This window comes from Varanus komodoensis, unplaced genomic scaffold, assembly GCF_004798865.1.
Source record: "Varanus komodoensis strain SLA01 unplaced genomic scaffold, ASM479886v1 scaffold15, whole genome shotgun sequence".
NCBI classification, from domain to species: domain Eukaryota; kingdom Metazoa; phylum Chordata; class Lepidosauria; order Squamata; family Varanidae; genus Varanus; species Varanus komodoensis.
The window spans coordinates 10,639,696-10,660,118 of record NW_025335440.1 but is presented as its reverse complement, the minus strand read 5'-3'; the positions used below and the strand labels follow the sequence as shown (position 1 = coordinate 10,660,118).

General features: G+C 46.8%; 1 protein-coding gene across 2 annotated transcripts in view; it reads left to right on the top strand.

The window, feature by feature from the left end:
* XYLB (xylulokinase) overlaps positions 1–20,423 on the top strand; it is a 99,793-nt gene that overhangs the window by 71,746 nt on the left and 7,624 nt on the right. The window contains exons 16-18 of one of the 2 annotated variants that reach the window (XM_044425124.1): positions 10,045–10,103; positions 10,501–10,588; positions 12,275–12,369. In XM_044425124.1, the coding sequence (XP_044281059.1) occupies positions 10,045–10,103; positions 10,501–10,588; positions 12,275–12,369 (242 nt within the window). The remainder of the gene's footprint in view (positions 1–10,044; positions 10,104–10,500; positions 10,589–12,274; positions 12,370–20,423) is intronic. The other variant, XM_044425123.1, reaches the window with a different exon arrangement.

Sequence of the window (20,423 nt, the reverse complement as noted above, 5' to 3'; positions counted from 1 at the left end):
GTACTGAACTTCGTTTGGAAGGCAGACCTTAGATCCAACCCACTATTGTGATCCCCAAAGACCATTTCAACTGAAGCAAGTAGAATTTTGGTTTCTGGTTAGGGATATTGGAGAAATCTGCAAAGGATTCAAATTATTTTGGAGTTCTAAGAATTTAGCCTGCAGAGTTCACAGTGAACCAGGTTTCTCTGAGTGGCACAGTTTCCCCAGACATGCAGAAATTACTTAAAATTACTTTCTGTAATTGTACTTCAGGTTAGTCATATAAAAATACAAAAAATAAAAATGTTGGCCTAAAACGTGCATTTTCCCCTACAGACAAAAGTGTGAAAATGATCATTATGGAAAGATTTGCACATTTGTGTTCAAGTGCAAATTTGCACCAATGCATTTGAATACATTTTCACAAAATCCACTGTCAACAATGAATAGATGACAGAACGAAAGGACCTTGCCAATTTGCAAAATGCAGATGGGACAGATTTAACAAAATCCTTGTATCCCTATTTCTGGAAGACGCTCATGCTTTGAATGTGATGTGCCTAGACTGACAAAGGAGTCCTCCTTTTGTGATCATATGTCATCCTTGCTGTCGACAATCAATGACACTAACATAGGGGAAAATGGCCACCAGTCTTCTGGAGTGCTAGTTTCAGATTTTCTTTTCCCTACTTGTTTACTTCATTTGGCTGCTTGGCAGTGGTTAGGGAAGGCAAATCAACCAACCTTAAACTTATATAAGCTTATACATACAGTTTATCCAAGCACTGTATTTTCTTCATTGTATAATTATCATTTTTGACATACAAAACTCCCTGCACTTCTGGAAGTAGAAACAAAGAGGGCCAACATTTAATTTTGTTTCTGGGATTACAGAAATATTGACCGTGTGAACAACTGTAGGTAGAAACTCACCTCTGAGCAGCCTATTCCAATCAGGGTCAACTCACTCTCTTTAGGACAGGTCTGGTGAGGCCAACATGTCTAGAAACATGAATTGGGCACGTGCAGGGTTTGGGGCCAGTTGCAATGCCCTGGTGGGGTTCTTCCCTGCCTCCCCTGCCTGAACAGTCCCTTTCTGGCCCTGAGCAATGGAGAAGACTCTTAATTTTACAGTACAAGGGTAGCCTTCTGAACAATTACCATTTTTGGCTTCAGTGTTAGCTTTACCATTATGCTAAACACACAATTATGCGGTGTATCATCCAGTTGGTAGTGCTTTCACTGCATTTTTTTTTATTTTATGCACCATGCTGACTCCCTCTTCTATTTGGGAAAAATGAATTTTGCTACATCTATAAAATATGCAGACTATCCGAATTTGCATTTTATGCATGCTTTGCGTAATTACATTTCTGGGAATTGTGTGGACTATACGATGCTTCTGTTTACTGCCTTTGCTTCTTTTCTTTCTTGATCAAAACTCTTTTTTCTTTCTTTCTCTGGCATTCCTCAGGGGGAATGAGAAACAATTCCAAAAATCATTTTAGGTGGCATCTTGATAGCAATGCTAAACAAGCTTAACAGATCTTTCATGACTGCTCTTCCCTGTTCCTTTCTGTGATCTTGGTGGACAACTAGCTATCTGCTCCAGCATCAAGTCAGGAGGATGCCATGGGCACAGACCAAAAATAGGAGTAACTTTTGTGGGAGGACTGAGCTCAGAAAGCCTGCCTTTAACGCTGCAAGGCTCGAGGTGGCCGCTGTTCTCCTCCTTTTCTGTTCTCCACTTTTCACTTTGCCTACCCATTCTTCCAAGGCTGCTATAGGTAGCTTGCAGCTTTCCAGTTTTCCTTGGGAGCCTGCAGGTAACATGGTTGGGCAAAGGGAAGAATATGATGAGAGGCAGGCTGATTACATCTTCTCCTGCTGCCTGGGACGTTTGTGAGGGACATTAGCATGCGGAATGGCAGCAGGGTTTCCAACATTGTGGCAAAGGTGAGACATTGGATTGCAAGGCAAAGGAAGTGTATTTTATCCCCTTTCCATTGCAAGGAGGAAACGGCAGCCTTATCAGTTGCTCATCCTGGACTCCTCGTGTACCGTGGTACCCTGTGTAATTTATAGAGCAAAGAAGGCAAGACAGGCACCCAAGAAACACCGCTAGGAGAATGCTTTGCGTGATTGCAGTGTGACTAACAAGCCACAATGGGCTGTCGTTGGGCTCTTGGAGGATTGCTCCTCCTCCAACCTGGGTGTGGACGACATGCAAAGCTGCGGCGGGAGGATAATTGGGGAAATACGGTTGGCCTGCATGGTGGGGGAAATGATCTGGAGAACTCCTGCATTTATTGCAAACCTGTATTTGTTGCTTCGCTTGCCCTGGAGTTAAACATGGAGTTGTTCTACGCAGTCTGCACAGATTAATTTCCAAGAATGGAATGAATCTCACTTACTTACTCAGCTTCAATTTGCTGCTGTAGCAAGAGCATTGTTTTCTCCCTTGAACAGCTTGGCAAATTTTAATATTTTGTGTGCCAGGGAACTTGGGAGCTAAGTGCAGTCACTTCTGGGCATCTTACAGTGAGAAATGGATGTTGCCAGACTGGAAGAAAGGGGGAAAGATGCATAGGAGATCAATAAAATGAAAGGCGGTGGTGATGTTGGTTTCTGAGAGAATGCTTGTGTGAGAGTGACAGAAATGATGAGGAAGCAACGGTCGTTTCTCCCTTAAAAAAAGAAGAGAGAGAATCAAGTGTTTCATTTGAGAGGCGATTTCAACACCGACAGAAAGCATTTGACGGTTAACAAAATCTCAAAATGGTTCTGCTTTTTTGCCAAGTACTGCCATATGTCTGACCACAAGGAGCAACAGTGCCCATAAGAACGGTATATTCGGTGATGGCACGGCAGGAGGAACTGCTTTCCCAGCTGTTACAGTGAGATGATCTGAGAGAGGCTTGCAATGGATGGGGAGAGGGGCAGGGGAGGCTTGCTTGCAGCCTGGGTAGGCACTGTACGGGGAGGGACACAGGCACCCACGCCCCTCCCCAGGCAGAGCCGGGTTCTTCCTGTGCTCACAGTCCCTGCTTGACTTGTTCAAATCAGGCAGGTCACATTAAAAGGGAAATAATGACCACAGTGATATGCATCCATTATTCCGCCCACCACCAAAAAAATGCAGGGGATGTGACTATGGGCAGCCCTTCAAGGAACCCCTGGTAGGGCAGCTTGCGGCTGCCCAATTTGGGGCTGCCAAAGCCAGCTGGCCAGCCTGCTTTTGCAATCTCTAAATAATTTTTAACATGATAAAAATAGTGTTGCAAGTTGAAAACAGCTTGGCGTCATGGCAGGGAGCAGGGAATGCCTTCGCCCGTTGCTGCCAAGTGCCTCTTGGGCACTTTTAGGGCAGCTGGCAATGGCAGCTGCCCGGTAGATGGGTCACAGGAACAGCAAGGACAACAGCATGAATCAGCTTCCCTCACTAAGGAGATCATTTGTAGTTGGCTTTGACCTGCAGGTTTTAATGACACAGCTACCTATCGTGGGTCAAACAGACCCCAAAATAGTCCATGGGCTCTTACTGTGGGTAGTTCATGGATTAAATAAAACTACCTATGGGGGCTGAACCTCTCTGGGTTCACACAGCACAACCTCCACTGTTCGCATAGGTTGATTGCCACGTAGTACAAAGCCAGTCATTGTCCGTGTGGCGCACCATTGGTGAACATCTTTGCAAGCGTCCTTTGCTGGCCTATGAGCTTGTGCTTGTCTGCTGTATGAAACATGAGAGGACGGTTTGATATCAACGAGTTTGACTTTCTCTGGGGGAATGAGTGCAGTGCATCTTCTCTGATTCATGCTGTTGTCGTCATTTCTCTCTCCATGCAGCATCCTCCCATGAGGATTTGCTCCCATTAAGGTCATGTGAATGTTTTGCAGGGAGTGTAGTTTAAACCCGATTCATTCAAAGGCTATTCCATTGCCCATTGTGGAATGTGCTTAATATGGTACATAGAGTTCCGTGACATTTAGTGATCATTCAATGCCCAGAATTAAAATACCTACTTGAAGCCAAGGGTATTTCAGGTACTTGCTCCCCACTTAAAATGGTCACATGCCTTTGAATCCAAATATGGAACAATTTCTTTTGTAGTTTTAAAGTGCTGAAGGTTTTCTGGAATTAGACTATCTCAAGGACCCAGACCTATATGGTATACGTTTGAGTGACTTTCTGGGTTTCAGAAGACATTCTTGTGGCGTTCACACATTTTCATGTGTGAGTAAATATTACTCCTGTATTGAATTAGTTATATAAGTACTAATATAAAGCTCCCCAGCAGATCTGGAGCAGGGGAGCCAATCTCTGAAGTTGGTGCTTATGTTACGTTATTTCTATTCTATTTCTGTACCACTCAATAGCTGCAGCCCTCCGGGCACTTTACAGCAAACATAAAAATACAATATAAAATACAAACAGCATTAAAAACACCCTAGAATGTTTACCATGCAAACATATTAAACCAAATGTAAAACACATATAACAAGTTACAATAACTTACATAAGGTAAATTTTAAGACTGTTTAAGCGACTAACAAAGCCCCAGTAAACTAATTAAATGCCCGATCGTAGAGGATCGCCTTAACCTAGTGCTGAAAGGATATTAAGGTCAGTACTGTATGGGCTTCAGTGGGGAGTTTGTTCCACAACTGGAGTGCCACCACTGAAAAGGCCCTCCTCCTTGTTGCCCCCAGGCAAGCCTCCACTGCAGGTTGCAATTCGAGGGAGGCAGGTCCCAGATCTTGATCATAGTGTTCAGGCAGAGAGTGGCAGGGAGAGGCTCTGGCTGCTGCCCTCTGCTTTTGGAGGGCCAAGACACCTGCGGTTGATGCAGCCCGAGGATGCTGACAGGCTGCTTGGACAAGTTCACGTATCCCATCGGGACTTGTTTCTTGCTTCTCCCTATGCTTGACGACTAGCAAAGCTGGCAGAGCCAAGGAATTAGCCAGTAGCTCCTTGGAGCGCAGGCCCTTGGCAAGCGTCCAAAAATGCCGTCCTTCAATTTTGGCCCTGGTATTAATTACACGTAGCGGTTATATTTAGCAGAAGCGCAAGGGTGCCGCTTCATGCCTCACTGCTGGCGGTGCTGGCGAAGGCTGATGGGCGCTGCAGTCCAACAAGAATCCGAGAGGCACACGTTGTCCCCCTCTCCCCGGAGTTGCTTGCTGCAGGAGTCCACATAACTCCTGACCTCTGAGCCTGCAGGTGACACATGGCCAACCTGGCTAGGCTTAGGGAGCAATTCTGTGCATGCCTGCGCTGAAAAGTCCTCCAAGACCCACCATGCCCCGGCCGTCGAGGCTGGCTGGGGAGGCTGGGAGTTGTAGGACTTATTTCTGTGCAGGTGTGCATACAGTTGTGTCCGTACTGTCCTTAGGTGGTCGCTGAGGCACTGAGGCTGGGAGGGAGGGGTGTGGCTTGCATAGGCCAACTTCATTAAGTTCATGGCGGAGGCACAGTTTGCCCTGGGTGCATTCTGGTGCACTGCTTGCATTCATTTTCATGCATTTTATTTTATTTACAATATTTGTTGGCCGCCTTTCATGTCTGAAACCCCCCAAAGAGGGTTGGATAAATAAATATCATGTCATAAAACTGAGCCAATAATAAAAACAGCACGTCAATAAGACTCACAAAACCTCCAGTACAGTTATAAAAATAGTAACAGCAGTAAACAGCCTAAAAAGTGACAAACATGAGTATAAAAAACAAAATCTAATACATACAAGTGTGCTACAACCTAGTCCATTAAGCTAGTCTGTTGTCCTAGTTCCTTTTCACTCAGATTAACTAGGATTGTTCTTGGGTTAATTTCTTCCTCCTCTTTCAATCATCAACTTTTAACTTAATCGAGTGTGTGTTACAGGTGGCTTGTAATGTTCTATGAATTAATTATTCTTTCTGAAAATGTGCAAACTCTATCATCTTTGTCCTCTTTTCCCTCTCCCCTTCCACTCCAGTTAAGATGATAAATCTTAGATTAGACCGTGGCTTTGTTTCTCTTTGGGCTGTTAGATTTCTGTAAGCTAAATTTCAAGGCTTAAGGATCTTCATGTTGCTAGGCAACCCACCATCCTATTTGAAAGAGCCCTGTCCAGTGAATAGATTGGTAGCACCAAGTGCTTGTCTGTTCAGGTACACATGGAAAGGTTGATGGAGGGATGGAGACATTCCTTGAAGGGTTCCTTCGCCATTCTTGCCTGCCTGTTTGCTGAAGCCTGCCACTTAATTGAGGCACAGCACTTTCTTGCTTTCAAATCTTGGCCCCAACCATCATAAATTGCACAGGGCCAACCATATGTTTTTTGGTGCAGTACCTGAAGTGCTAAGAAGAGAAGTGTCTAGGGCAGGGTGGTGGAACTTCAGGCCTTGGGTCAGATCCTCCATCCAAGTTTTCCAGATGGCCGCACTACTTCTCCCGGCCTCAACCTATTCCTCCCACTGATTATGGAATATGGGTTCCTAGCTTCTGTGCACTTTTCCCCCAGCCGCCATCCTAAAGTGTAGAAATGCTTCTCCTATACTTTAGTGACTGGCATTAGAACCATAAGCCAAAAGACATTTGTCTGTTTGCTCTGCCCACCACTAGAACAGGGCCCTTGGTATTTTTTCTGAAGTGGAAGTCAAGCTCTGAACATCCTGCTTTAGGGGCTCAGTCATCACACACCTGGGCTCCATGTTTTGTTCATCTCTAGCACATGGGGAGCACAAGCATGTTAGAGAAAGTTTGTGGCACCCTCTGAAGATGAGGCGGACACCTCTCTTGATTCTGTAGGTCTCCTGTTTGCGGAGAGGTTGGTGGAGCCTTTTTACCCCTCTGTTGACTGTGAAGGCCCTCTGAAAACACCAAACAAGCCATGGAGAAGTCTCGCAGAAGGAGAGTACATTGTTCTAAGGAAATAATTTGCTGTCTTAACTTTATTACAGGTCGACAGCTAGGAATGGAAACCAGTATGAAGTGATTGACTCTGTGCTAGCAGTTTGGTCTGGCCTGGCCCAGATTCCTGCCGGAACAAGAGGTCTCAAATGTCCCAGCCAGAAAACGTAGAGTGCTTCTTCATCTTTGCACGCTTTCCCCTTCCGATGCCTCTCTTTGCTCCTGAGCTCAGTGGTGGCTGCCTGTTTTCCATCTCTGCCAAGGGAACTCTGGTTGCCTTGTGCTGAACTTCGAAGGCCTTTCCTGAAGACCTCAGCTGGGCACTGCATCACGATGGCTGGATTTTCCTGGCCCTCCTTGTTTTGTTGCCTGGGTTCTTCCTCTTCGTTGCTGACCACTTGCGCTTGACTGGCCGCTGGAGCTATGCGGCTGCCTCATGGGCAATTCAAGCAGGCTTTGCATCAGAGGTCCATGCCTCCTTGGCAGAGGCTCCAGATTAAGTCGTTGTCTGACTGACTTCCTGGAGCATTTCTTGGTTTACTTGGCTTGCTTCCCTCCCTCTTTGCCCGTGTCTTAAGTTTTGGTCCTGGCTTGCTTTGCCTGGCAAACCAAGGAGCAGTTCTGCAGGCAATGGGTAGTATCCTTCGGATGCCAGTGCTCAGATTATACTGGGATGAGGGGGTCGTTCCTCCTTAGCTACCCCCTTCAGAAGGCAAACTAGACGGCGGCTTTCCCTGCCGTTTCTCCTATAATTCAGCCATTCCACCACTTTGCTCTGACGATTGGTATCCCCCCACTGAATCCTGTAAGAACATGCTTGATCCACTTGTGTTCTTGCTAAGAGTCCCAGGAGATCAGTCAATGCACTCAGGTTGTGCTAGCCGGCTGGCAAAAGCAACCCATGGGATCACCATTGAAAATAAGGTGAGTTGGGATGGATCATGGAAAAAGAACATGCATTTAGGCCGGTGTCTTGCTTCCTGGAGTGGTCAACCAATTTCTCCACCAAGTCCATGGCATGGTGTTAAGGAAACAGCCTTGTATTTTTATCGTAATTTAACTGGTATCCCTTGCCTTACTGTTTTTGAATGTAGCCCCATCATCCTCATGGTTAATAGGCATCTCTAGTCGGTCCTCCATGAACTTTTGTCTCTCCTTTTAAAGCTTGTGGATGGGGCAACAATTCCATGTGTTAACCTGCTGAGTGTAGAAGTCCTCTTGTCTTGAATCTTCTGTTTCATTGTCATTGGTGACCCTGAGATCTAGTATTATGAAAAAGGGACAAAAGGTTTTCTCTCTCTCCAGGCCATATATTAGCTCATAAAGCACTCTTAAGTATTTCTTTGGTTGGCTTTTTCCCCTCAGTGGAACAGCTGCCTATGTTTTTGTTCTCCTTGTTAAAGAAAGTGCTTTGAACGCCCAGTGATTTTGGTTCCGTTCCCCCACACCCTTTCCAGCTCTAGATAATCCTTTCAGGAGATGTGAAAACCATCACTTCAAGGGTGCGATGAAATAGGCTGCAGTTTGAGAATTATGCTTCAGGGTCCCTCAAAAACAGTGCAAGGCACTACAGAACACGCCTACTCTTCTTTCATGTAATTCAGTGATCTTGGATCCAAAAATGTTGAAATAGCCTTGCCTCGTTATCTTTTTAATGATTTAAGGAGAGCTAGAACTATTATTGCACGTTTGTTTTACTGTAACGAGACTGCTGGTCTCTTGCCTCTGGCATAGAGATGAGGAGAAAGCCATATTCTGGGTCAAATCATAAAGATTTTGGAACGGTTGTTGGATGGTTTTTTGCTTTGTCTTGCCTTGTTTCTCAGCCGGGTGGTTTTATTTTTCACTGCCTTCTGTGTCATGTTCTTGAAAATATTGGCAAGCCTCTGTCACTGTGAGCAGGTATAATTGAAACTTGTTTTCTCCAAGGAATCACTCGGCTGTGTGGTTTATTTGTTTACTGACATTGACAGAGATCTTAATGGCTTTTTAAACCCAATTTGTGCATCACTGAATATCCTCCAAAGAGGAAGATCTGATTAAATTTATCGGTGGAATGAAGTCTCCTCTCTGCAAGCCCTTGCCTGCATTGTGAATATCTGCACCTGAGTAAAGCACATGAGGCTTAGAAACTCCCATGCAGGCCACATGCGCAAGGTTACCTGTCTCCCAGGTTGAAAGAAGATTTTGTTGTTCTGCTTTGGGCTTGCTTTTCTTTCTTTACCACTGGTTCAGGTCAGGACCAGACTTCACTGCCGTGCCGCTAGGGCTGGCTGGTATTTCCGCTTGTTTTGTGAACATTTGTGTATAGGGATCCGTTTCCTGGAATTTGGCCAAGTGGACGACTCGCTTTCCAATGGACACTTGCGTTCTGGACACCTGAGCTGAGCCACATGTAAATGGCTCCCGGAACCACAAAATGATGTGTAAAATTATGTTCGGGCCCCACAATTCATGGGAGGATATTGCATCCATGTAGCTTGAAGGGCCTGATCATGCCTCATCTTGGAAGCTAAGCAGGGTCAGGCCTGGTTGGAATCTGGATGGGGGACTTCAATGTTGTGAACCACCCAGAGAGCTTCGGCTATGGGTGGTATAGAAATATAATTAATCATCATCATCATCATCATCATCATCATCATCATCATCATCACAGTCTTAGAGGGGTGGTAAGAGCAGTCCCAGATTTCCCTTCTCTCTAATTTAGGCAAGAACTACCTGCACAGCTTTGTCTGCTCTGTGAACTATTGGGCAGATCCTGGACCCTTCTCTGTCTGCAATCTGGAGAGAAAAGCCAGCCCTCCTCTCCTCCTCCCTGAGGCCCTCGTAGCTTCCAGGCCAGGGCGTAGGGCTCACAAAGCGAGGCCCTTTCTTGGCAGGCAAGATGGAAACGTGTGTGGAGCACGATTGCCCAGTCAAAATGCAACACTTGGTTGCATAGGGAACAGGGAAGTAACTCCTTGGAATGCAACCAGACACCTTCTTCACAACTTGCTGGAGTCTATTTACATTGTTACATGAGCAAAGGACAAGCTGAATCCACCTTCTGAGTGCCCTACCATTAACATTTTTTGGTGAATATGCACCTGTCAGTCAAAGCAATGTGTAGTAGAAATGAGGTCATGCTATTCTCACATTGATTTCATTTCCCCTTCTTGCTTTGCAGTGCCAACAACACGAATCCTGGCGACGGGTGGGGCGTCCTACAACAAAGCCATCTTACAAGTAAGTACGGCTTGTGCGTGTCTGGTCACCCACTGCGGTTTCAGCCAATTTGTGGCCCCTTTATTAGAGAGAGGTCTGAAGAGGGCGTGCCTGGAGTAGCTGCAAGGGGAATCAGGCGGGATGCATGGCTTTTGGTCCTGGAGGAATGGATTGCTTAATTCTGTGGCTGGCCATATCTAATCTAGAGCTCAGAATCCGATAAAGCAGAACACAGTTCTCACGTGTTACCTTTTATCCTTTTGGAGCAGCTCCCTGAAAAGCTACAGAATCCTGCCATGTCCCATAACGTTTCTTGTCCAGGAACTTCCAGACCTGATTGCCACTGTGAGGGTTCCTCTCATGGCAAACATAGTACTCATGTGCCCGGTTGCAACAGATGTTTTCTTGTGGTTCTCAGGTCTTGTCTGATGTGTTCAATGCTCCAGTTTATACTATTGACACCACCAATTCTGCCTGTTTAGGATCTGCTTACAGAGCAATCCACGGTAAGTCAACCCAAGAGCCATTGAAATGGTGTGACTGTAGGCACTGGGAGACACCCTCCTCATGGCTCAAAGTCTTTGTTTTAGTGGCCTTCCATGCTTGCCACCTGCCGATCAGTGGCTTCTGATCTTCCTTGCTTGCATTTCCTCTTGACTCTCTCTCGAGCCAGGTGATCTGAAAGGGTATAATAAGGACAGCCCTGCTAGAATAGACTTAAGTGCCCATCTGCTGTAGCATCCTGCTTTGACAGCAGACAAGCAGATGCTTCTGGGACACCCACAGGCAGGGCAGAAAGGCAAGAGCCCATCCTGTTGCTTGTTCCCCAGCAACTGGTGTTCATTGGCAGTTCTGTCCTCAAGCCATTTAGCTGTCGTAGCCATTGAGAGACCTCTGTGAACTTGTCTGTGCCTTCTTTATGGGGATGTCCAGGCCTCTTCTCTACTGGAAGGTTCATAAATAATCCTGTGATGACCACCTTGGCCGGAGCCACCCAAAGCCATATGGTGGGCACCCACGAGGCCTTTCTTACTCTCCACCTCTCTTATAACAAGGGCTGCCCATCCTCTCGTCTTCCATGGGTGCCTCAGTGCTTGACAAAAAATCCAGCTTCTTCAGTGCCCATTTGTGCAAGTTTGGTCAGTCATGCAAGGCAAACAAAGCAGGGATGCTTTGAAGTACATCCTTCAGATCTATCCTTGCTGAATATATAATCTATGCCACCCCTTGCAGGAAGAAGGCATCAAGTCTGCACAGGGATGAGGCCTGGAGAGAAGGAAGGATAGCAATACATTTTTGAGATCCATGTGAAATTCCTCGTGTAGTTTTTCAAAAGACATTATTTGTTCTTTCTTCCTAGGAGGGAGAAACCTTCACTATTTACTGCTCGGGCCATTGGTACATATATCAAGCTCATAAAAAGACTTTTGTAGTTCTCTTTCTCTTGCAGGTCACAAGTGACTTGCATAGGTGTGTGTGAGTGCGCAGGAAGAGAGAGCCCTGCACCCCCTCTCAAACAGAGGTGTAAACTGCGCAGAGAGCTTTGGCTATCGGGGGGTACGGAAATGAAATTAATGATAATCACAACAACAATAACAGGGCTGCAGAGATGGCAGCATGCTTCACCAGAGTGTCCTTTGCTTCCGCCAGAATGGTCCCGTTGGTCTTTAACATGCTGAAAGGCACTCATTTTGTGTGTCTGCTGTAACAGACTAGCATGACTAACCCAGTACTGTTAATCCTGCAACTGGTGGGTGACCAGTCTAGCCAGGGGCCTCTTTCTGGGACTCTTGCTCTTCTCCCCCACCTTGCCCCAGTCTCTTCCTTTTCTCCCTCACTGCTTTTTTAAAATCAGGCTTTGCCCTTGAATCTGTTACTTCTCCATATTTTCCCATCTATTTGCTGCCTTATTGGCATTCCTCAATGATTACTGATACTGTTGAACTTGCAACTCTGTGGCCAGCTTTGCCCTCCATGGGACAAATTGAATGACTGACGTATACTCGATCGGCAAGACCCTGCGTGCCCAGGCCCAAGTGCATTGGAATGTAAGATCTTTACCCTTTATCCTTCACTTCTGAATGCTGACCTGACCAGGGAAGATCAATGCAATGTATTAATTTGCCAAGGAGCCTCGGCACATCCCTCATCTTGTTTCTGCTCATTGATTAGGGCTCTGGTCCTTGTTGCAGGACTCATGGCAGAGAGAAACATGTCCTTGACCGATGTTGTGAAATTAGCACCGGCGCCCAGATTAGTTGCTACTCCGGCGGCTGGCGTGGCTCAGGTGATGGGTTAGCCCATTTTTATCTCTTTCTGCTTTAAAGATAGAATGGCTGATAATTAAAAGGGGTAAAAAGGGAGACATTTCATTTCACAAGGTTCACTTTGCTCAGACATACCGGAAACCTGTGTTACAGGAATGAATTTGGTAAACTGGCTGTTTTTGTGTCACCTTGTTCAAGGAATGCTTGGAGGATTCATTGCCTGCCTTGGAATTCTCGGGATTCCCTGGGAACTGAGAGAACCTGCTGCTATTTATTATTAGTTGTATGCATACCCCACCGGCATCCTCTTGCAAGGACCCCAAGGCAGCCTAACAGCCTCTGTTGTTGTCTCTCATAACAACAACCTTGTGAGGTGGGTTAGGCTGAGAGTCTGTGACTGGCCCCAGGTCCTCCTGAGAGCTCCATGGCTGAGTGGGGTATTTGCAAATCACTGCGTGCATGTCCACGGCCTCACAGTCTCAATTCCCAGTTTGATTTCCACAAATTTCCTGTTTTGTGCAAGCTGCTTCAGTAGATTGAATGAGCTGTATTTTTATGCATCCAGGAAATGTGTGCAAATCTGGAAAGATTTACACCAATCTCATTGATCACTGCTCAATTTGTGCAAGCTTGCCATTGGCACCAGTGGAAACGCCAAGTGGACAGTAATCTGGAATGGAAATTGGGCACAAGGCTAGTGTTGGGTTCTGGCTAGTCTGGAAAACCCTAACAAATATTGCTCATTTGCCCATCGCTGTGCACATTTGTTTTTCCCACCCTAACCCAGAGGTGAGGCCTATCAACTTTCTGAAAGTCAGCAATTTTAAAAAAGAACAGGGCAATTCAGAGTCATCAAACTCTATCTATCTACCTACCTACCTACCTACCTACCTACCTATCTATGGTTTTTGTATGCAACCCCAATTACTAAAAATTGGGCAGCTTACAGAGAGCAAACAGAAATAAAACCCATAACAACAAGAACAACAACAAATGGCCCACATTTGATGGCCCACAATTCATGTTTTCCCCTCCCATTCAACTGTCTCTTGTGATCTGGAAATAAGAGGAGGAGCAGATTTCGGCAAGTTTGTCTGTGTACTCCAAATCAGGGACCTCCATATTTTTCCATAGAAGAATGCCCCCCACCCCTGTTATCACTTCCCTTTATCCTTCATTGATGAAAGGAGGATGCTATGCCCTAAACAACCGAATGCTGTCAACAGAAACGTAATTCTTTCTTAGGGCAGAATAAATACTCGACAAGCAGCACAGCTGCAGCTGAAAGAGTGGGAGGATCTCAAGGCACAGGGTAACGCACGACGTATAACAGAGTGGGGCAGCGAGACGCAACACAGTGTTTTTGCTGGCAGCCCTGTGTTTTCTTACAAATGTGGGCCCTCAGCCCTTGTTTATGTCTGATCTTGTCCGTGTCCTGTCCTTTGGCCTTGGTGCCCCCAGAGTTGATCCTATGAAAACGGGCCTTTCGGACCACCCAACACTTCCCTTTCTTTTTGGAATTCTGTAGAAATTTCTCCGTTGCAAGTGCAGGGTTTTCTGCATGCTTCATGGCTGGCATGCCACAGAAGCCAGAGGGCCTGTCAGAACTACAGTGTGTTAGCATAAAAAGTGCAGGAGAAGTTCATAATCTGATGAGTCAGTTTGGTTCTGCTTTTAACAGGGCTGCATCTCCCTGTCCATCTGATTTCGTTATGTCGAGTTAAGCAGCTTTCACTTAAGCGACAGTTCTTTTTATACACTTCAAAGTCAACCTGAGGTTAAGCACTGTCTTCCCAGGGAATTTTCTGTAAAACAACCTGGCTAACCCCATGTGAAGTTGTCTTGATCACATCCCAGATTTTGTTCTGCTTTGTTTCTTGTAGTATATGAAATCTATATCTTTGTTGCACAGAGAAGCGCAAGCAAAGCTTTAATTAACTGGCTATCTTGCCAGTCTTCACTTCCAAAGGTCCCCCACGAAACCTGCCCACAGATTGCTTTCTACAAATCACCAGAGCGAAAAAAATAAATAAATAATAGTAAATAATAAATCAATAATAGTAAATAATAAAGCTCCGTGGCCAAACAGGGACTAGAACGCACATCCCCCGAGTCCTAGTTTCACATTCTAACCACCACACCAGGCTTCAGTAGGAGTGCTCCACTGCAGTACCCTAATTTTTCAGGGATTGCTGTCACAGGGCTGAGCACAACAAAACCATGCGACATGGTGCCGTGTGGCCTTCTTGTAGCAGGGGCTACAGGCCCCGTTGTGCTCCGAGGTAAACTTTACACATCCTGTCCGAGTGAGCCACTGAATAGAGTGAGTTACGAGGGTCAATTCTGTGTAGGTTTTTGAAAAGCTCACTGATTCTAGTGGATCACCACGGGGGTTCTCATGAGTAGGTTTATACAGTGGGATCTGGCCTCAAGTCCTCCCAGCGACTCCACGTTTTAGATTGCTGAGGCTGACTCTTTATAACATCATTGCTTACTGGCAGGCATCACAGGAGGAAAGATGTTAGCAAGAGGGAGAATGAAAAGGGAGAATTCTTGATCTAACTATTACTGGCTTGCTTCTTGGTTCAAAAATGAGGCTCGAGGCCCTGCCTAAGGGGTTGAAATATTACATTAATTTTTAAAAATATATCTATTCTACTTCCCCCTGAGACTGATCTTGGAGAGATTGTAGTTCATTTGAAAGATGTGTTGTTGTTACGTGCCATCACGCGATCGCCAACCTACGGGCTTAGTGAATCTGTGTTTTCCAAAATGGCTTGTGCTTGACAGCCGTGCTCAGCCCTCGTCAAGGCTGTGGCTTCCTGTACGGAGCCCGTCCCTCTCATATTTGGTCTTCCTCTTCTGGCTTCAACTTCGTCTCGCACGGTTGGCTCCTCAAGGGTGTCTTGGCTTATCCTGCTGTGCCCAGACTACTGCGCCCGAGCTGTGCTGGGTTTTGCCGTTTTCCTTCCAGGGCAAATTCTGGCTTGATCCGACCTAGGACTCACTTGTTCGTTTTTGTGTTGGTGCAGAGTATTGGCAAAGCTTTTCTCCACCACCAAGATTCGAATGCATCCATTTTTTCCCTGTTGGCTTTCACACGGATGTATTGTGATCAGGAACACAATCGAGTGGGCCATCTTTGCCTCAGTCTTGAGTAAAATGCCCTTCCACTTGAGGAACCTTTCTAATTCTTTAACTGCTACCCTTCCAAGACTCAGTCCTCTTCTAATTTCTTGGCTGCAGTCTCTGTTGGAATCGATAACTGAGCCAAAGTAAACAAAATCCTTTACTCTTTGAGTTTCTTCACTGTAGACATTCAAGTTGTGTAACACACAAATGCAAGTCAAAACCAGCCTCAGACCATGCAATCTGCATGCCAAAATATACAGAACTGTGCTAGTAAATGCCAGGCACTGACAGCAAATATTCTCGTAAACTGGGAGGGAGCAGAAGAGGGGGAGCAAGGCCGTTTCTCTAGACCTGCTGAGGATCGCCTGCACGGATGCCGCTCTCCTTCGGCTGCTGCTGACAGAGCGCTTCTGTCTGGCAACACAGAGGGAGAGAAGAGCCAAAGCACTGCCATAAAACTGCTCGTGGTACAATCCTAGGCAAGCTCTGGCAGGAAGGTGTAGGACTGCTTTCCGTTTGACTAGTACCTAGGAGGGCGCCCTGGTTTTTCCTCTTCCCTTCCCATCGCCGTTTCCTTGTGTGCCCTGCCTTTTTGGATAACAAATGGCCCAGGAGTGGTTCCAAGTTCCTTTTGGGTTGAGGAGCAGGATAAAAAGAATACATAGTTGTAGAAATAATAAGGATGACCTCCTTCAAAGTCTTGGGAGAACTGGGTGGTCTTGGGCTGCTACTGCTGCTGAGGACATAATCAGAAGTGCTTTTCCCTTACCTAGTACTTCTGTCACCCCACGAGTCACTCTGCATCTTGGGCGAGGGGAGACCCCAAGAGCTGCAGGTTTTGCCAGCTAATTCGCGCAGCCTGTTTCCCTCCCCCTTAGCTTCCCTTGGCCGCTGCGTGTCACACAGGGGAGCAGCCTGGAAGGCAGGTGGAACAGTCTCCCAAACAAGCCCCAAATTAAGAAGCTCTGGGAATGGAGGAGTAGCAGGTGATCCAAAGAAAAGCTTAACAAGGAAAATCGGACGCTTGCTTTGTAAGTGGCCTTCATCAGGCAGTTCTAAAGGAGGATACCGAGTTTCCTGGTGAGACACAAGGGCTGTCTGTGTTGTTAAGTGGAGGAAATGTTTCCTAGGGGGAAAACCCCACTCATTTTCCACCCCTAAGAGTTGGGTGCAGGGAGGCTCTCCCAATCAAGGGTGACCGTGTGGTGACGCTTGTAGGGGTGGGATTCTCTGTGCTTGTGAAAGTGGCATTTCCGTATGTCAGAAAAGTGTAGCTGGGCCAGTGGACTCTTCCAGGAGGATAGAAGCAAGCGCAGGAATTGGGGGATGTTTTTGGTCTTTGCCTGGTGGACAGGGTCTGTCCGGAGGGAAGCGCCATCCTATCAGGGGGATGCTTGAGGTATGACAGGCCAGCTACTCTGTAGTGCAGACGCTGAGCAATTTTGACAGGCATGCTGCATTTTTAAAGAGGCAGGCACCTTTATTCTCCAGCCTCTCTCCACAGGGTTTTGCCAAACTGGGGCACCGTCCTGGAACAGGCCTTTCTGTGCTAGCCACCTGCCTGTTCCCCATAGTCTGGGGCATGTGCACAGACCTCAGGACGATGGTTGTGGCAGATGGACAGGCTCAAACTGGACAAGTAGGGCGTTAGACCAGGGCCTCCCAGCGTGACCGCGTCTGACTGTGCCGGTGCCTCCTCATGGACCACCAAAGCTCCCTCGATGCCTTCCATAGCCTGCCTGCTTCAAGCAAATATTTGTAATACAAAGTGTGAAAAGTGTTAGTATGCGAAGTTCTCCCTCCTGTTCTTAAGCCTGTTGCTGATCAGTTTAGCACTCAAGGAAAGGAAAGAGTCAATTCCCAGCTCCGTCCAGGCTTTCTCCATCTACACGGACCTTTCCCTTTCGCTATTCTCTCTCTCTCTCTCTGCTCCCGGCCCCTCATTTCTCTCTCCGCCTTGTTGTTCCTTCCTCCATCTGGCCTTGCCTTTTCACTAGTCACTGTCCCCAGACAGGAAGAAAAGACCAGAGGTGCCTGGTCTTCCCTTATCTTGGAAGCTAAGCAGGGTCAGTCCTGGTTAGAATCTGGATGGGAGACTTGTGTCCTGCACTGAGCAAGGCGTTGGATCTGGCCCCTTCCAAGTGTATAATTCTACAATCTCTTCCTCAGTGCTGTACTGGGCTTGGTGTTTAAGGTTATTGCTGGGTTTTTGTGTTGTAAGCCGCCCGAGGCTTTGGCAAGGGGCGGCATAGAAATGTTTTAATAAATACATAAATACATAAATAAAAATGGATGCATTTGAACCATGGTGCTGGAGGAGAACGTGGCGAATGCGCTGGACTGACCAAAAGACCAACAAGCAGGTCCTAGAGCAGATGAAGCCAGGGCTTTCCCTGTGACAGTACTGAGGCCGTCATACTTTGGGCACGTCGTGAGAAGGCAGGACTTCCTAGAGAAGGCTCCCATGCCAGGCAAACTCTAAGGCAGGAGATGGAAGGAAGCCCAAATATGCGAAGGACTGACTATAAAGGAAGCCACAGCCTTGAACTTGGGAAAGCTGGAAGGAGCTGTTGTGGACAGGATGTTTTGGAAGGCTCCAAAGTTGGAGACGAATTGATGGCACATAATAGCACAGCTTGGAGAAAGGTCTTTCTGGGTAGGGTGAGAAGAAAATCCTGTGCAGGTCTACTTAGAAGTACTTGTCATTGTGCTCCATGTGCACATGCATAGGATGGCAGCCTTAATCCCGTGTTCTGCTGTGTTTTTCTGGATCAGCTTTGGCACTCCTTTGCTTCTGGTCCACGACTTGGGTACGTGGCTTGTCCCTCAACTAGCCAGTCCCCCGTGGCAGCTATGATGTGCCTGACTGTTTTGTGGTAGGGCCTGCAGCAGTTTTTCAACCCCCGCCCCCCAGTTTTTCAACCCCCGCCCACAGGTCCAGAAAGTTTGGGGATGCTTGCTTTAGAAGGCATATCCCTGCAAAATATAGTCTCTGCCCAGACCCAGACTGTTCAGGGGGCGATAAACAAAACTGGCCGAAGACCCAGTTCTCCCATCCCAGAGCCAGCCGGACTCTCTACTGTTGCACAGCCAAGTTTGCTGCCAGAATAGGACAGAGTGGCAACACGAGCAAAAAAGGAGCAATAATCCTTAAAACAGCCCACTGCTATGCTAGGGCATTGCCAAAGTTCGGTAGTAAATCTGCACCTTGGTTTTTTACTTTAGTTTTATGATCCCATTTCTGCAATCACATCACCCCATTTCGGCAGCAGACCGTCCCTTCACTGTTGCTGGCCAAAAGCGGTGTGTTGCACCCCGTGGTTTTGGCCTTCACAGGTCAGAACAGGCGCTTTCCCTTGTGCTCGGAATGGAGTTAAAGGGGAGTCTGTGGGCCAGCCTTGCGCACGCACGACAAGGCCGGCATTTCACCAGATAAGAGCGCGATTGAGCTAATAAGATGGCAGCGCCTGTCTTTGTGGCCTGGGTCCTTGGCAAAAGCCCTCATTTATCATGCTGCTGTTACCATGTTGGAGAGCTGGCCTGGAGCAACTGATCCTGTCTTCGAATTAGCAGACAAATGAATAGGCTGTTAAAAGAGCCATCTAATGGTAATTAATTTTTGCTCATTATCCATCTAGGGTGGTTTTGAATGACCAGCTGAGCCCACGGAGTTCTTTGTGTCTTGTTTCAGTAAACCTATTCAGGCTTCCCCCACCCCCACCCCCACCCCCATTAAATAAAAAGGGAAGAGAAAATTTGAAAACATTTCTTTTAGGAAAGGAAGATTAATCCGAAGCAGTAGGCATGACTGAAATAACGGGGAAGATTTTATAACACTTAAGTATATGCTAACAGACAGTAAGAATCCATTATTACAGTATTAAAATGCAGCACTAGTTTAGCAATCTATTAAAACTGGAGATGCTTGGCTTGTTGGTTAATTAAGCCAAAAGGCATGAGAAAAGCATAGGATTATCTCAAAGATAATCGCAGCACTGGTGTCTTTACAAGTCACATGCCCTGTAAAATGGCCCCAATGGCGTTAGCACGCATGACAGTTCAAGCCTTGATTTTTGTGTGTACGTGATATGGGAATGTTGTTGGTAATAGAGGATGTTTGCGATTCCCTTTAAAGCCCTTGCATTTCCTGCACAGCTCTGATGTTGCCGGGGAGACTCATGGCTTGCGGCTCAGACTGTGCCTGGTGCGCTAGCTGAGTCGCTGTGCACTTGGGACTCATTTACTTCTAAGGAAGCAGGGGCGGGTCCATGAATGCAAGTCCTGCCCTGACTTCCTCTGCTCCTACCTGCTTGGTTCCCACCCTCCCCATGTGGACTGGAGAGGTCTGCATCCAGCCTCTGCTAGTCTGCTCAGATTTGCTCGAAAGCGAATAGGAAACGTTGCACAACTGGGACCCCTGATAAGGCTTGAGTTTTTAAGAAATGGATTCCCAGTCACTGGGGATTAAACTCTGCAGCTGTCTGCCTTGGGTCTGGTTGGCTTTCATAACTGTCTTCTTGAACCTTGTTGTTTTCTGAAGTTGCTTTCATGCTCGGACCTGCACATCCATCATGCTCTTTTGTTGTTGTTGTTAGTCGCAAGTCGTGTCCAACCCATCGTGACCCCATGGACAACATTCCTCCAGGCCTTCCTGTCCTCCACCATCCCCTGGAGTCTACTTAAGCTCACACCAACTGCTTCAGTGACTCCATCCAGCCACCTCATCCTCTGCCGTCCCCTCCTTCTTTTGCCATCTATTGCTCCCAGCATTAGGCTCTTCTCCAGGGAGTCCTTCCTTCTCTTTATGTGGCCAAAGTATCTGAGCTTCATCTTCAGGATCTGGCCTTCTAAAGAGCAGTCAGGGTTGATCTCCTCTAGGACTGACCGGTTTGATTGCCTGCGGTCCAAGGGACTCGCAGGAGTCTCCTCCAGCACCACAATT